Genomic DNA, 18,190 nt, shown 5'->3' with positions numbered 1-18,190 from the left:
TAACTGAGACCTAGTGTGTATTGTTTGATGTATTTCATTTTCTGGACCTTGTCAAGAGGATCTGCTGTGCATTATTTAGCTTTGTATGACTTTTAAGTACACCACTTAGAATGCAAACATTGTCTTCTAACTCTTTTCCATGAAAACCCCGTTTGGGGGAGGGGTATAAATTAACTCTTCAGTCTATTTAACAAAAAGGTCCTACTCCCATTTTCCATGTTACTGTAGCCGAAGATGATGCTTCATTAATACTTTGTAAGACAACAGGAAACACACACAAAGTTGCCCAACTATTACCATTCACCTACCATATCACTTTCCATAGCTAAACTTGTTGTGTTTGCCAAGGCTTGTTTGTCCACTTAAGCTCTGCTCTCTTACATGTTCAGTCACTGTGTACAACACTCACCTTTCCCTTGATATCCCCCTCTCCTACCCTCCATCACATAGGACTTTGATTATGAGCGCCTGGTTACATTATGATCCAGTTGTGCACGGGTCACAATTGCAAGTGGGCGCAGCTTTAGGTACTGACGTCAATTCATCAAAATGCCAGGGGTACTGGAAGTGACAACAAGCGCCCTTTGCCCTCAACTTCCACTCACAGACACACACTTACACATACAAACAAATTCACACTTACACACACACTCTCTCACATAAACACTCTCAGCCGCAAGCATGAACACAACAATCATTTAAAAGCATTTTACTTACCTCAGCTGCCATGGAAGGGCATATTCAAGCCAACTGTACCCCATTTTTATTACACTAATAGGGAAATATTTGTTATCATTCACTATTAGTGTTATACAAAAGTGACAGAAAACAAAGGGAGAGGAGTCCCAACTGAAGTCCATAAGGACGAGCTGCCCCTGTGTTCTTGGCACTGAATTTGCCACCTTAAGCCAGGGGTCGCAAAGGCAGTGCCAGGGGGCCGCAAAGGACAAGCCAGGGGTCGGAGCTGCAACCCCTGTTGACCCCTAAATGACCAAGGCTTCAGGGGCGGGGTGTTGGAGGTGCTACACTCCCCTAATAAATGTGTTTTGTGATAAATAGTTGGGTACAGGTGCCTTCAGTCGGGTATGATGCGGCTTGTCGGGTTCCACCAGCAATTTGTAAAAACACAGACAAAAACGCACACATACTCTCTCCCCGTCACTGTTTGTGAAGACTTAAAAAGTGTTAGCTATTTCACAAAATAATGTGCTTTCTCCCACTTAGTACCCCTACAGATCCTCACTCCTCTCGGTTTCCGCGTCCCCTTAAGCCCCTCTCGTGCGCCCTGCTTGTCATATATTTTAACAGTATGTGCCAGCGTGATTGTTGGGAAATCAGAAGATCACGCCCCCTCCCCCCCCCCCTCATCTTACTGACCAAGCAACACCACGTTTATCAACACCACAATCTGTAATTACAGTTCCGACCAGCTAAAACTTTCACAGGATAAAGGCCCAGTTACCATAGGAACATGCAGATTTCGTTTTATAGTATTTATCGCATCCATTAAATCCAGAACTACAGGAAATTTTACTTTAATGGTTGCGATCGACGTCTTTATCACCTTAATATAGTTGGTCCAATAACCACTCATTGAGCTCTAGATGGCACGTCCATTACAAAAACGATGCATCAGCAAATACACAAACATCAATCAACTCCCATTGTGCTCCTGGACAATGTCGACGTGCCTAAACATTTACCCCTCCCCCATCTTGCATGCTTTCAGCTAATGAAAACAAATTACAATTTTAATGAAAAACTCTTTTCGGGAAATTCCAATATAGATTGCAATGTGGCAAGCACAGCTTTTCTGCCTTGCCAAGCTGTGTGATCCTAGACAAATCAGTTCTCACCATATTACTCAATTTCCATAACTACCGACACGGGGAGCACAAGAACACACACATATGCAGTCATCCAGCACTAAACGCTACATAGAAATTAAAATTTACATCTATATGATTTTAAAACCTCTTTTGTACATCGTTGGCCAAGGTGACGTGCCTGCTACGAGCTAGGGCGCCAGACCTGTGCCAGGGCCTATTTTTTAGGCAGAATTTCCAACTAGCGCCATGACCTCAAGGCAGCAAGAATCCAGTCACGAGCCTTCATTTAGCATCCTAAGGAATTCTGGGCGTTGTAGTCTTGGCTTGCTTCTACTTAACCGACTGGACTAACACATCTCACAACGATGATTTTTACAGAAGAGTCCTGGACAGGAATCATGACAGTGTTGTCAACCTTACATACCCAAATGGCAACACTACAACAATACAGCGGTTCCTGCTTAGGTGCCCCAGTGGATCTGGAAGATGCAAAGCTGCCAAGAACCCCAGTTCTATGCGTGATCCATTCCAGGTTTTTTCTTTGAATGCTGATACTTATAGTTCTGTTTTATATTGGAATGAACACGATTACAAGTACCAGAATTCAAAGGAAAAATCTGGACTGGAGAAGCAAATATTGCATGGGCCTCAGAAACTTGACAGTGCTGGAGCTGATCAGGCTCCAGGGATTCAAACTTATTCTGTGTATCTGCAGCCAGATACTATTTTCAGAAGATGTCCACAATACCAATAATCTGATAGTGGATCAGGAAGACCTCGATGGAACAGCCGTGCATTATGCGGAATAAAAGGACCTGCTATGTGCTAAAAGGGATAGTCCTTTGCAGTTTCGTGACTTGATCAGAGAACACCTTGTTGACTTGCAGTAGACGGTATTTTATCAATAATAAAAATTATTATTATTTCTTCTGTCATATTTTAGCACACTACTAATTCCAGATCGTTTTCTCCTGTGAAAAGAAGAGGAATTCGATGTTAATCTCATGCCCATAACTTTACAAAACTGTGTGATCTTGGGTCAATCACTTTATCTGCTCCTGCCTCGGTTACCTCCTCTTACAAGCAATGTCAGCTCTTGAAACCGTCCTGAAAACCAATATTAAGCGATACGACCAAGGCTTTAAGTGGGCCGGGTCCATCCACATCTTAGACCACCTAGTAATTTAAAACGGACATCGAAACGGGTCCGTATCGGGCCCTATATTCATGTTCTTAAATTTACAAGAAAAATATATTGATCGAATTCTGAACATTGAATGCCAAACATTTTAAGTAGTTCACGGCATTAATTCGGATTTAGTTCCTATATATATATTTCACATGCTTTACTTAATCTTGCGCTCCATAAGACCGTTAGCTATGTCCATTACGTGGTGTTTCTATATGTTATTTCGTGCAGCACATTGCACCTGTATAGTGCATTATTTGAACTAAGTCGCCTCGAGGTGTTTATAATCGGCCACGAGGTTTCTCACTGTGCCTGTGGGTGAAAAGGGTGTTTAAAATACATGGCCATCCAATCACTGGCCTCTCTGCACAGCGCTCCGAGACAAACATTAGTAAAGCCAATAGTCCTGGCTAGTTTTAGGTGTATGTCAGTTGTTGTGTTATATATCTCCATGCAATAACAGAAACATCAGAGAGGAACCAAAATACCGGTTGGATGCCACGCTATGAAAGTCACAAAAATGTAATTTACGCTTTAAGCCACGCCTACAATTACATAGAGAGGCCCCCCAACTTTTTTCATCCCACTTAAAGCCCCGACTAAACAACACCTATTCTGCCAGCATGATGTGGTCTTAGCGTTTTGGAAATTTTCCTGTTCGTCTACTCACAAGTTTTCTCTCATACCTCTCTTCTTATCCCCCCTCCTTCCATCCCAGTGCTTTGCGGTGGCCTTGGTGATGCACAAGACGCTTTACAAGGAACCAGCAAACTATAACACGAGATGTAAATAAGGATATGGATGGTACAAGGCAGCATTGTGGTACGCTGGAAGGGGGGCCTCTTATAAAAACCGAGGAGAGTTTGCAGAGCCTTAGATCCATTGATACCTGTTCAATAATATTTAAAAAAACAAGCCCCGCCCACCGGATGTGTTTCACTTGGTAGGAGAAGCAGCAGTCTTTAGTGCGGCAAGTACTGTGCATGATCCTGCAGCTCACGGGGAGGTTTGTCCCACACTCTGGCAAGGAATGGTCTTCAATAGGGAAAGCCCTAGGCATGATCCTGCAGCTCGCGGGGAGGTTTGTCCCACACCCTGGCAAGGAATGGTCTTCAATAGGGAAAGCCCTAGGCATGATCCTGCAGCTCACGGGGAGGTTTGTCCCACACCCTGGCAAAGAATGGTCTTCATAGGGCAAGTCCCAGACATGAACCCACAGCTTATAAGGAAATTTGGCCCATGCTCTGGCAAACAACGTTTTTCAATAAGGTAATTCCCAGGGATGAACCTGCAGCTCACAGGAAGGTCTGCCCCATGCCCTGACAAGCAGTGTTCTTCAATAGGGTAAGTCGCAGGCATGAGCCCGCAGCTTATAGGGAAGTTTGTCCAATGTCCTGACAAGCAGTGTTCTTCAATAGGGCAAGTCCTAGGCATGATCCTGCAGCTCACAGGGAGGTTTGTCCTATGCTCTGGCAAAGAATGGTCTTCATAGGGCAAGTCCCTGGCATGAAACTGCAGCTCACAGATAGGTTTCTCCCATACCCTGGCAATCAGTGTTTTTCAATAGGGCAAGTGCCTGGCATGACTGTACAGTTCATAAAGAATGTGTGCCCACTGATCCGGAAAGAGTAAAGCAAAGGACTAATGCACGAGCCTGAGGATCAGCACAGCTGTCCCACATTGGGGGCCACAGACTACCATGAACGGATTTACAATAGGTTGGCTTTGATCATGAACATTGATGAAGTGTGGATATATTCATATCGGTGGCCAAATATCTTTATATTTACCTACTTGAATCCAAAAACTTGATGTTTGTGTTTTTATGCAGGTCAAGATAAGTCATAACTCCTTCAAACTTACTTCATATTTCAAAAACTCAAATCAAATATTAATAGTGTGTAGTGTTTTGTCTCCTCTATGTCAGTTGTGCTGCAGGCAAGCAGAGGAATGAAGGGAAACACGAAACAACAATTTATGGGAGATTTTCCATTTCTTAGATTGACTTTATTCCAATTTTCTTGGAGAACACTGGCTTGTGATCAACAGTGGTTTTGTGGCGCTGATGGTATCAACAAAGGCAACCTTAGGAAAGTCAGTCCCTTTGATATATAAAGCATGATCCATTTTATCAAATCTTGTAATGATAAGTGTCAGCTGCTTTCTGCAAGGCCCTGCTCCTTTTTAGGAGTGGGTCGACCCTGTGGATTACTGAAGATATGGAAAGGCCTCTTTGCAGAAACTTATCTTCAGTTGTTAGGTCTGGCATTAGCCAAGACCTTTTGATTTCACCAAAGGTATATGTATAATACACCTATAGGGGCTTTCAGCCAGCCCTCTTCATCCATGGGTCTGTCATTGTGCCACTCACATTTTTCATAGTCAGCCCATTTCAGCCATTGGTTAACTTTAAAGTGAGAAACAGCATTCTTCTCTTTCACAAGGAGCCTCTCCACACACAAAGTAGTTCCCGTAAGTATCAGGGACTACTATGGCAATGTGTACTTTCTGAAACACCAAAATATTTTTATTTTAGTCAATATGTTTTTTAGGTTGATGAGGACAAACTAACTTCCCCAATGATAATGTTTTACAAAAGCCATGACAAAACAAAACCAGCAGTGACAAAGACAAAATGCTGGTGGCCAATACTGTACATTTTGGCTTTGCCAATTTTTGTTTCCTAAATGCTGACAGGTTTAACTGCTCCCTCAGCGCCTTCCAGTGCTGGCCTCCCAGCACAGCATTGATCTGTTTCCGAGGGTCTTATAATTAGATATGCCTGTACAAGCAGGATGGCCTTAGGTTGTGTCTGGGCTTGTAATTGAAGAACAGACTGTCAATATTTTACTCTTACCTAGTTTCTATTTTAATTAACAACTCATGGCAACTCATAACGCAGAGTTCCAGCCAAATTCTGCCAATCACTGCATGGCTGAATTTTTTCCTACAAGGCTCCAGCAATGCGAGCGAGATTTGCATTCCCTAGCGCCATTTTCTAATTTGGGCTATGGCAAGCAGTAGTGATCAGATAGTTGCTTCTCAAGAATATTTGCTGCACTCAAGAAGATTTTCTACTCGAATGGTTGCGTGCTCTTGTGCTCCACATGGTGCCAAATACTGATTTTTCAGTGCTGCTCGCGCTACTGGCACTAAAATTGAGCACATACAGTGAGAAATGCATATTTTCCATTGGCGGAACTCCACAGAATCTCAACCACTTTGTATGTAACTCGACGGAATAATGTGGAGTAAAACTCTGCAATTTCTGCCCACCCCTAGTCAGAGCCTGCCATCTTAACTGTCCCCGGCTCATCCAAAAACTCATGCATGCCCTTGGGACACCACATTAGTGATAGGCAGACCGATGTTTGAAACTACTGGTCTGCCTTTCGGAAACCCTTTGTGCATTTTAAATGGATGCTAATATCCACCGGATGGTGGATTCAGTGAATAACTGAGCTCTGGAAGAGGCTCTGTCTGCCACCTCTATGTGGAAGATAGTCCGTGTTCCTCCCGGCTGCTTCATTGCTGCGTCTGTAATATGGCAGGGGCAGAGGCAAAGTGTTTCCTCATTTGCATGGGGCCATGCCCCAATGAGAGTGAGGCAATCCCTGCTTGAGATAGCACTAGTTTTACATGATCCCAATCTGCAGTACAGAAAGAGCCTGTGCAGCAGTCTTCAGTCTCTTTTGTAAATCAAAAGTGCTTCTAGGGCGCCAAAAAGCAGGTGCACATGTCGATCTGGGACACTTCTGATATTATGGCCTCAGGAATCCAACCAAATACAAGTGTGGCCCCTTTTAACTGTTACTTGCTTTCCCCATGATATCGAACACCAGTTAATGCCAAGATTTTATCCAAACTTTGTTTTGAAAATTCAGTTTTCAATTTTTCTGAAACAAACGTGACTTTTATTCTGCTCTCAATACTGAGTTCAATGAGCTCCAGAGTGTGGGCCACCAAAGATCTTCCCCAATATGTGTGTCTTCTGAAGGTGCAAGCTTGCTGACCATAAACTTCTGGCGGGGTATAGTGGGGAGCCACGCTTCGATAATGTGGAAGTCACAGGCCCTCAAGAACGAGCCATTCTAATTTTGTGAATTCCCTTGTGGAAATAGACTTCAGAGGAAGTTCCAAGTTTTGGGAACACTAAAATTAAATGTTTACTAAACATGATGTAAATTGGCTGAAGTGTGCAGAAAAGACCACCATTAAATAAAAAAAATAGTAGATGTAGGAAAAAATAAAATACCCAAAGGGAAAGAATTAGAAATGTGCAAAAGTCGCGAAAATGTGTTTTTGTAAACTTGGTGAATGTTATCTTGTACACTTTTCCAACCACATGAAGTTGGTGAATTCTTTAAGAAAAGGCGTGAAAACTCCTGCATGCAATAGGTTTTGTGAGTGAATAACCTATGAAGCCCCACTGTTTTGCTGGCAAATTCTCTGTGAAAAAGGAAAAAAGTTTTTGCAGTGAATATCTCCAACAGAAACCTTTTTTGGCTGGCAATTTCGTCCACAGCCAAAGTTCGGCAAAGGTGACAAACTTAGGCCAAGGTTTACAAAGGTTTTGCATCCGGGTTGTATTATTTATTTAATGCAAACTCAACATAAAGCCTTCTTGGGGATTTACAACCCAACGCAAATTGATACCTGCATTGACTTATAAGCAAAAGTAATGCAAGTAAAGCTTTGCATTACTTGGCATCATGTGGGGCATTACATAGGTGGTACAGACCCATGGTAGACTCATGCACCCACCCTTGCATTATAGCGCAAAGGTGTGTGTATGTCGTTTGGCAGCAAAGTTCTGCGCTGGTGCAAGGGAGAAGGGAGGAGAGCGCCATGTCTATATAGGTATCTCGCCTCCTCTCTCCCTGTCACTCAAGGCAGCGCGGTACCTTTGGGTGCTGCGCTGCAAAGCGTGACACCTTTGCAAATCTGGGCCTACGACACTTGATGAAGATGCTTAGCTCGCTATACCTGAGGAGATGTCTGCTACAAATATTTCTCATCACACCTATAGCGAAACTGAATTTGTAAACTAAACTTAGATTTTCTAAAAGGACTGAGGCCCGCAACGTGTGGCATGCACGGTATATTTAACATTACTGGGTGGACTCAACCTCAATAATGGAGAAAGCACTTCGATGAAAGTGTGGTGTAAACTAACGGGATCAGCGGAAGAATTAAAATTGCCTTCAGGTGATATCCATTTTTTTTTAATTCTTGGGGAACCTTTGGCACTTTACAAACCGAGCAGGATGCCTGAGGAATAATTATTGATTCCTCTCTCAGATGGTCAACATGTTTCAACCCATATTTGGAACTGCTGTTTAGGTCATCTGGATGTCTTCAGGACTTAACTTAACCTTTGCAACGTGTTGCATTGGGAGACTTACTCTATAGGTATGAGAATATCCTTCTGTTCATTCATGATATACATGCACACAATCCCTGCAGTCAGTCACTCTATATCACCAATTCATTTGGTGTGATGCTTCAATCGGATCCTGGATGCTACTAGACAACTACTTCTGTGGATATAGGTAAACACAACTCATGACAATTTGCACACATGTAAGTGGTATTCTCATTGCGCTCCTTTTGTGGGTACGTGACACACTGCATACTTAAAAACTATTTCTGTGTAATTTTCCAATGTGAACAAAATAGCCTGGGAAGAAATCCTCTCTGCTCCTACTATTGGTAGTTATAATCAGATTGTTGCACGATCATTCTATTGTTATCCAATAGGTGAGCACACTGTCATGCCATGCTTTGTGTGATTAGAGACGGGTGGACCCATCAAATCTTGTAGACTGAATTCTAGCCATGCACATGAGGCCTTTGCTTTCCCTGGCCTGGTGGTAGGAAACATTGTGCATTTATAAAGAAACACATATTTTTTAACAGGGCCGGATGTGCTACATGGGTGGTTACGGGTGGGATTGACCCTTGTGTCGCACACTGTATCAGGGGACATAATGATACCCAGAAGCATTGGGTTAAATTTGAAATATAAACTTTTCCTTTCAATATAGATGCGTGTCCTACTTAAAACTCCAAAGAATCGTCGAGCAGTTGCAACAACATCTGGTACCATAACCTATGCATGTGAGAGTTTGGGAGACTGGTGCCACTTTTTGTTTGGAATGCTTAGTCAACGTAATAATATTTAGAGAAAACACCAAAAAGATGGTAAGAACAGAAAAGGTGCAAAATGCAGTGATTCTGAATCATTTGATTATGAAATGTACACAATAGACGTGAGTAGATTCAGGAAAACTGGGGCCTATTCACATAGGCATTTCGGATACGTGAATTGGTTGGTTCCTAAACATCTAAAATTGGGCTAGAATGGGAATTTTCACAGACGTTCAGTACAGATGGCAAGGTCTGTGTCCTCCTTTCACCTTTACTGTGAAGATAAGGGAAGCATAAAGGTCTAAAGAGTACAGATGTTTTCACCGGGGTGCCTTAAAGAAATGTAGTGTGTGTAATTTATTGTAAACGTTAAATCTTTTGCAATTTTTGGCACCCTATCTTATACTGTGAGGAACACAATTTGTAAGTAATAAGTGACATTATCAGACTGCTTTCTCTCACAAGCTGGGACCCTTTAGCCCTGTTCATATGCAATTCACTATTCCCCACTGCGCAAACCATTCAATACTGGGACTCCCTGGTTACACACTCGGACATCTACAGTGATTACATTCATTAGCCGTGATTTCATTAAATAAAAGAGTATATTCCCCAATGATTAGTTTCCCTCGAAATTCGTTTTCACTTTAGATTTGTGCGTTACTTCATATGCTGTTGCCTGAAAGTGGACGACCAACAATGTAGTTACAGATTATTTCGTTATTTTTTAACCAGTCCTAGCCCCCTCCCCCACCCTTATTGCACTCAGGATCACAGTTCTCATACTTGTATGTACCTCAACCACTGCGTAGAATAGAAGTGACAGAACTACGTACGCAAGACGTAAAAGCATTACTTCGTGATGTTTTCTCGATACCCGCGCGGGTTACTATCGCGTCATCCATGTTTGCGTGCGTGCAGTGGTGCAGCGCGAGGGCAACGGGCCCTACTGTAACGACCCAAAACGCTGCCATCGGTAAGGTATTCAAAAACAGCCATGATAGTGGAGTAGTGGAGCTTACGGACCCTTGTGCTCCGGTGCCACTGCACCTGCTGCAGTAACGATAGGTGCACGAGTTGCACGTGTGATGAGGCCTATGTATACGTGACACTGAAATGTTTCCTGCGTCGGACTCTGCTTGCGCACAGCACAGCGGCACCGTGATGTATGTAAGATAACGGTGAGCAACAGTAGCGGAGATACCAATAACACGCAAGAAGATCATGCAACAACTGGAAAGCAAAGAACAATATTTATACTTTTTTAGCGCCGCATTTGTGCCGCTTTTTGACGCAAAATCGGTGCAAATTTACAAAATACAATTGTATTTTGTAAGTTTGCGCCGATTTTGCGTCAAAAAACGACGCAACTGCGGTGCTAAAAAAGTAAAAATATGGGCCTAAAATCGGTTATTTTCTTCGCTTCTAGTCATGACTAGAAGTTACTACTGAAAGTACCTTGGCATAAGAGTAGGTGAGCAGCTCAAAGTACCTCTGTCTGGAAGTATGGCGGAAGCTCCAGGTACCTTCAGGTGTGTGTATGTGTACAGCTCCATGTACCTCCGTGTGTATGTGTACAGCTTCAGGTACCTCCATGTATGAGTATGTACAACTCCAGCTATGTCCATGTGCGTGCATGTGTACAGCTCAGTGTTCCTCGGTGTGTACAGCGTCATATACCTCCGTGTGTGAGTACGTGTATAGCTCCAGGTACCCCCATGTGTATGTGTACAGCTTCAGATACCTCCAAGTGTATGTGTACAACTTCATATACCTCCAAGTGTGAGTATGTACAACCCCAGCTATCTCCATGGGTGTGTATGTGTACAGCTCCAGGTACCTTCATGTGTATGTGTACAGCACTGGGTACCTCCCCATGTGTGAGTATGTACAGCTTCGTTCACTTACATGTGTGAGTATGTGTACAGCTTCAGATGCCTCCAAGTGAAGATGTACAATTCTAGCTATCTCCATGTGTGAGTATGTGCACAGCTTCATGTACCGCCATGTGTGAGTATGTACAAATCCAGCTATCTTCATGTGTGTATGTACCTCTATGTGTACAGCTCCAGGCACCTCCATGTGTATGTGTACAGCCACAGGCGCCTCTATGTGTATGTGCCAGCTCCAGGCACCTCCATTTGTCAGTATGTGTACAGCTCCAAGTACCTCCATGTGTGAGTATGTGTACAACTCCAGCTATCTTCATATATGTGTTTGTACCTCTATGTGTACATCTCCCGTACCTCTGCGTGTATGTGTACGGCTCCAGGCACCTCCATATGTGAATATATATATAGCTCCAGGTACCTCTATGTGTGAACATGTGTACAGCTCTAAGTGTGAGTATCTAGATATCTCCAGGTACCTCCATGCGCGAGTATCTGTACAGCTGCGGGTATCTCCATTTGTGAGTATGTGCACAGCTCCTGTTCTCTCTATCTGGGAGCAGGTTTGCAATTCAGAGTATCTCTACTTAGGACTACTTGTGCAGAGCATGATAGTGCCACATGGGAATAAGGGTATGCCTCCAGGTACCTCAGCCTAGGAGTATAGGCGTGGCACGCATGTCTTCTGTCTGGGAGTATGGGTACAGCTCCCATCGGTGGAAATCAGAGTATGTCTGTCTAGGAGTATGTGTACGGATCAAGGGTGAGTGAGTATACTTGCAACCAAAACACTTCCCTCTTGGAGGGGTGAGCTGCCTAATAACTCCATCTTAGAGAATGGTCGCATCTCCGTGTACTTCCGCCTTGAGGTATGGTTGCAGTTCAAAAAAACCCATCTTGAGGCATGGATGCAGTTTCAAGTGCCTCCAGCGAGAAGAAGGGGTACAGCTCCTAGCACCTTGCTCTGTGTGGATGGAACTTCAAGTTGCCCTCCTCTTGGAGTATGGGTACAGCTCAAAGTACCACAGTAGAAGTACGGATGTTGCTCGATATATGGGCGCACTCAGAGTAACTTTCCTTGGAAGTATGGGTGTAGCGCTGAGTAACTCTCCCTAGCTGCATGTGTGTAACTCAAAGTATCAACGTAGGATTATGGGTGCAGCACAGAGTAGAGGTGCACTCGAAGTAACCCTTTCATGGAGTAGAGGTGCAGCTGAATTACACTAGGAATACGGATACAGCAAGGAATAAAGGTGCATTTGGAGTAACTGTCCCTCTGAGCATTGGTACAACTCTAGCTATGAGTATTGGTGCAGCGCAAGATATCAACCTGGGAGTAAAGTTGCAGCTCAAGGTACCAACCTAAGAGTATGGATACACCTCGAAGTAATGGTGCACTCTAAGTAACTCTCTCTCGATGTATGGGCGCAGCACAAGGCACCACCCTAGGAGTAAGGTGCAGCTCAAGATGCCACGCTAGTATCATGGGTGCATCTCAAGGTACCACCCTGGGAGTAAGATTGCAGCTCAGGGTGCCACGCTAGAAGTATGGATGCTCTCAGAGTAACACTCGCTGAGACTGTGAGTGCAGCGCAAGGTACCACCCTATGAGTATGGATGCTGCTCGGTGTAGAGGTGCACTCTAACTAACTCTCCCTGGGATTATGTGTGCAGCTCTGAGTGTAACTTAAAGTATCTCTGCCTTCTAGGGTATGTGCAGATCGAAGCATCTCTATCGGGAAGAATGGGTACTGCTCAAAGTACCTCTGCCTTCTAGGGTGGGTGCCTCTGCCTTCTAGGGTATGTGCAAGTAAAAGTACTTCTGTCGGGTAGAGTGGATACTGCTCAAAGTACCTCTGCCTTCAAAGGTCTGCGCAGATCAAAGTACCTCTAAAGGGAAGAATGGGTACAGCGCATAGTACCTCTGTCTTCTAGGGTGTGTGTTCCTGCCTTCTGGGGAGGGTGCAGGTCAAAAAAACTCTACCGGGCGAAAGGTACTGCGCAAAGTACCTCCGCCAGGCGCGGTGAATGCAACTCCGATTACCCCTTTCCCTGGAGCCTCCGGCTGGGAATATGAATACAGCTCAGAGTAGGGGTTCAGCTCAAGGTACCCTTCTATGGAGTAGGGCGCAGAACGTAGTACTCCCATCGGGGAATAATGGTTCGGCCCAGGTCACGCCTCTCTGGGACTTTCCCCTGTGCTTAGCGCCTACAGAAAGCGGCACTTCTGCCCTCTTTATTAAGGTCACGAGTTACCGCTTATTGTAAAGGTTAGAACAACACTTTAGCATTAAAAAATGTAATACAATTTAAAAAACTAATTGGAAAAACTGACAAGCATCGGGTGAGAATCATCAATAAAGGGATTTTATATAGCGCCTAAAACGGGTAGCTAAGCGCTGTTATGAGAAACATCACTCAGTATTACCCAACTCTGTTTTTTGTGTTTTTTTTTAACAACCTCAGAACCTCGGAGATTTGAAAGGATACATTCATCGAGACCCCACTCGTGTTTCGCATGCTGGTTTTTAACAGATCTCTATATCTGGTGCCCTGCTCCACTGAGCTCTCTTTTTTCCACAGTATACCATTGTTTTATCTGATAAATGGTCGATCATTGCAAGACAGAATAATTAGAGTGCGCACGCGTGTGCATATTTCTTCTTGGCGCTGCCTGGTGTTTCGCTTATGAAATGGCCCATCCTATGGATTTCTGCTCCAAGTCAGCCCCCTCGAACGTCCGCACCAACCCTACTCTCTCCGATCTATACTTCCCAACCACAGAAAATGTCTAAAACGCCCTCACGGTCGCCCCGCGAACCTCCTACATGAGCTGTACAAATTCGAACACAATATTCATTAGACGCTGACAAGAAGATCGAACCGATAACCCCAGCCGGCCCTGTCAGATTTGTTTCAATTCTGAAATCGCGGTTGTCAAAGCTGTGAACGAACCACGCGAAAAACAGAATGGAACGCAAACTCTAAAATATTAATTGTACAAGAGGGAAGGGGAAATGTTCACGATTTAGAATAAAACAATAGAGTGTCCCAATACTATAAAACACCAGAGGTGAAAACACGAAACAGCGAGGACAGGGCTGTGCACCTGGGGGCGTGGGGAAGTTAAGGAACCACCCGAAAAGAGAAAGATAAAATTGAAATAACACGGTCGGATGTGCCTGAAATTAGCAACAAAACGAAAAAAGAGGAATTCCCAAAATACGCAATAAATTGTGAAAAAATGAGAAAAACGAAACAGAATATGAATGATCGAGAGACGGTGGGACATGCACGTACGGAAGAAGAAAGGAAATAAGGGACGAAGGAAGAAAGAAGTGAACAAGTCTAAAGAAAGAAAAGGGAACAAAACAAAATGTGAACGAAAGAACGGGATCAAAATACCAAAATATGAGCAAAAGAAAGTGGGTAAAGTAGGGTGAACGGGTTTAAAAAAATACGTAACATAAAAAAATTACACAAGGGAAAATGGAGAGGAAAATAAATAGCATGGAGAGGAACGGATGAAAGTCAAGAAATTATAAAAATGATAAACGAAAACGTAAAGAGGTAAGAAGCACAAAAGCATCAAAAAGGAGCAACAAATTAACGACAAAGGGAAAAAGTGTTCACAATAAGACAAGATAAGAAAGTGGAGCAAGTACAGTTAAAAAAAGAAAATAGCAAAGTAGAAAAAACACAGTGCTCTGGGGAAGGTGGAAAAGGAACTGGGACACAAAGAGGGAGTGGCAACATGAAATAAATTAAAACATAGACGACAAAACAAATTAAGGGCTCGGAGGTAGCGCAACAGAAAGGTTTTCAGGGTCGCGCTATGATTGTGGCTTAAGCCGTACGCAAAAATTACAACAGCGTGACCCGAAATGATTTGAAATGGTGAGAAAGACATGAGAGAATTTCAGGGGGGGGGGCGTTTTGCACATCTTCCAGGTGTCCCCGAGTCATTGGTGACATTCAGCCAGGCTAGGAACGTCAACCACGCGTCTGTTGCTTTCAGGAACTTGTAGATTTGTGTTTGACAGAGTAAAATTGGGCTCAGCGATGTGGGCTAAAACCCCATGGCCGGCTAACGGTGCCACACGCGTCATGGGGTAACTTGGCTGCTATACCGGGGTGGCACGGGGAGTCATGACACAGCGCATGCCAGTGATGGGGCACATGACACAGCGCGTGCCCGTGGTAGGCAGGGAGGGAGAGTGTCGCGGGCAGGCTGGAGAGGAAGCATGTCCGGGGCATCGTGTGTCTGGGAGTGAGAGGGGGCGTCATGAGCGTGCACGTGGTACACAAAGAATGTGTCCGTGGAAGAGTGTCCTGGGCAGATAGTGTGTCTGTGGGAGATAGTGAGAGGGGCCTTGATGGACCGTGCACGGGATACACGGGGAGAGTATCTGTGGTAGAGTGAGCATGAGAGGCTCCGTGGTGGAGGAGTGAGGGGGTCTGTGGTCCATGTGTCCATGGAAAAGAGTTCCGGGCAGATAGTGCTTCTGTGGTAGACAGTGAGAGGGTCAGCGGTGAAGAGTGTCCTGGTAGAAAGGGTGTGCGGGTCCTTGGTGGCTGGTAAGTGTGTCCGTGTAGCCAGAGAGAGTGTGTCTGTGGCAGAGACGGAGTGAGAGGACCAGAGGTGAAGAGTGGGTCTGTGGTAGAGACGGAGTGAGAGGACCAGAGGTGAAGAGTGGGTCTGTGGTAGAGACGGAGTGAGGGGGTCAGCGGTGAAGAGTGTCCGTGGTATGGCGGCAGTGAGAGGGTCCTTGGTCAAGGGTGTGTCCGTGGTAGAAAGGAATCGTATCTGGGCTGGCAGGAACTATGCCAGGGGTAGAGTAGAATGGGCCCATGGTGACGAGTGTGTCCATGGAAGGGTGTCCGGACAGGCAGAATGCTCCAGGTATGACGAGAGTGCCGCACTCGGGGCGATGTAGCCCGGAAGGAAGCGTGACACATGGAGGCAGCCGGGTAAACAGGAGGGACATCTGAGTGACCCTCGGTCGTGAGGGGAGGCCATAAGCCAAGGGCGCCTATACCTCGGGGAGGGCACAGCGTTACCAGGCGAGACCCTGTCTCAGAGAGCCCCCTCGATGAAGAATGCAGTGTCCAGGGCAGAGGGGGGTCGCGTCACCTGAAAGGAGAGTGTTCAGGACAAGCGGGTCCCCCGGCGTGAGTATGGGACTCTCCCGCTCGAGTGGTGAGTGAAAGAGTCGTGGCTTGCTCCAGTACACGTCTACTTCACAGGAGAGGGTCCCTGACGAGAAGGCGGTGCCCTTGCGTGCAGGGAGTACCCTGTGTGTGCTGGAAGGCCCCCGTGCACTCTCCGCTACTCTCACACACACGCACTGTGCTAAAGAGCTGCAGCTGTACACATTAAGTATCCCCTATACGGAAATCCGGCCCCGCATATGCAGAGATGATCATATGGGCATGACGCCTGACAAAACCAGGCAATGGGCCCTAGATGAAGCGAGTCCCTTCTAAAAGGAATGTTGTATAGGGAACAGTGGGCCCCACACAGCGAAGGGCCCCATTACGTAAACACGCCTCTGGTGGGGTCTGTCTAAGCACTTGGGAGACTTCTTCACCACATATAATGTCTTGTCTCTCTCTACCTGTCCTCCTTCCTGGTCCACCCTTTCCATCTTTCCTGTCGCCACTCAGCGCTTAGGTGCCATAGAGCGCTATAGAAACAACCAACACAACATAACATACAAAATAACTTTCCATGTAGACCTTGACCCCTACACCCAAGCCTGGTTCAAATCAGAACGTGTCCCCTGTATGCTGACAGCCCTACCAATCTTCTCTTTCCCTTTAGAGAGGCCTCTCATGCAGAGATACGGTCCATACTCATTGGTGTAGAACTTCCTAAATCTCCTGCAGCTAAAGGCTACAGGCCCAGAGCTCAGGTGTGCAGAGTTAGATGTTCCCTATAGCCAGATCCTGCCCCCATGTTCACAACCTGATGTGTCCCCTGTATTCTGGTGTGTTCCGGTACGGCGGAAATAGGTCTATCCTTACATGAAGGTCCTACGACCAGAAACCGACGCGCCTCCTGCACTGCGACCCCTCTCCCCTTTTTGCAGATATGCAGGGGCCCCCTATATCCAGGTCATCTATCTATATGTTGATACGCCCTTTACATCGGGCCCGGTCCCTTGTGTGCAGATATGAACGGCCCCCTTACAGCCATGACCACCTTCTATGACCCAGCATAAAGTTCCCGTCCTTGTATTTCGACTTTGATGTGTCCTCTGTATAAGGTTCCCACGTGCAGAAACTGATGCATGCCCCACAGCAAGCATGTTCCGTGTGCTCAGATGGGGCCGTCTCTCCTTTATACATGCAGAACTATTGTGTCCCCTCTTCCTCGTTACATGTGTGCTGACTTTGATGTGGCCCCGACATCCGATGTCCATGCGTAGAAACTGATATATCCCCTAAAGCAGGCCCTGTCCCTTGTGTACAGACACTGGAGTGTCCCCTCCAGCCATGTATATATAACTGTATCCCACGCATTGAGGTTCCTGTGGCGAGTGTGCAGTCTTTAATGTGCTTCTGTATCTGGGTCCGATGTGCAGCAAAGTGTGTGTCCCCTACACCCAGGTGCCCCAGTGGACCGGTGCTCACCCAAAGTATGCGGCCCCGGGCTCCAGCAGTAGCAGCAGAAGTGCAGGCAGCAGCAGGCAGGTGTCCGGGGGGCAGCAGCGCATGGTGCCGGCTCTTCATCGCTCCGCTCCGGCCGCACAGCCGCTCGGTGTCCGGCCTCTGAGCTGCCGCTTCATCTCCTCATGCCCTGCATCCCCACCCGGCTCAGCCCCGCTCGCAGCCGACACCCAGCCCGCAGCCCATTGGCTGCCTTAGGCAAGCCGTCTTTCCGATTGGCTGCCTGCTCCCGGGACCAGCCCACCGAAGGAGGGTGTGGTTGCGAGGGCGGGGCCTCAGCTCACCTGCAGACACAGGAGTCTGGGTCTCAGGTGAGCTCTGGTCCACGGGCAGTGATTCTTTTGGGCTGTAAAAGGAGCAGCTCCACACAGCCGTCCACACAGCCGTCGCTCCCCTCAAACATATTATGAAAATATACCATTGCAGCCAAAAAGCATTTTAGACTCTTGTATGTGAAAACA

At 45.9% G+C, this 18,190-nt stretch overlaps 1 protein-coding gene across 1 annotated transcript in view; it reads right to left on the bottom strand.

The window, feature by feature from the left end:
- The window catches only part of WNT9B (Wnt family member 9B), a 44,515-nt gene extending 26,658 nt beyond the window's left edge, over positions 1-17,857 (bottom strand). Inside the window, exon 1 of the mRNA XM_069237978.1 lies at positions 17,694-17,857. Coding sequence (XP_069094079.1) covers positions 17,694-17,776 — 83 coding nt within the window. The 5' untranslated portion in view covers positions 17,777-17,857. The remainder of the gene's footprint in view (positions 1-17,693) is intronic.
- Between the last annotated feature and the right edge of the window lie 333 nt (positions 17,858-18,190).

Source organism: Pleurodeles waltl, chromosome 6 (assembly GCF_031143425.1).
Source record: "Pleurodeles waltl isolate 20211129_DDA chromosome 6, aPleWal1.hap1.20221129, whole genome shotgun sequence".
In the NCBI taxonomy this organism is placed as follows: Eukaryota; Metazoa; Chordata; class Amphibia; order Caudata; family Salamandridae; genus Pleurodeles; species Pleurodeles waltl.
This window is presented reverse-complemented; position numbering and strand designations above follow the sequence as displayed.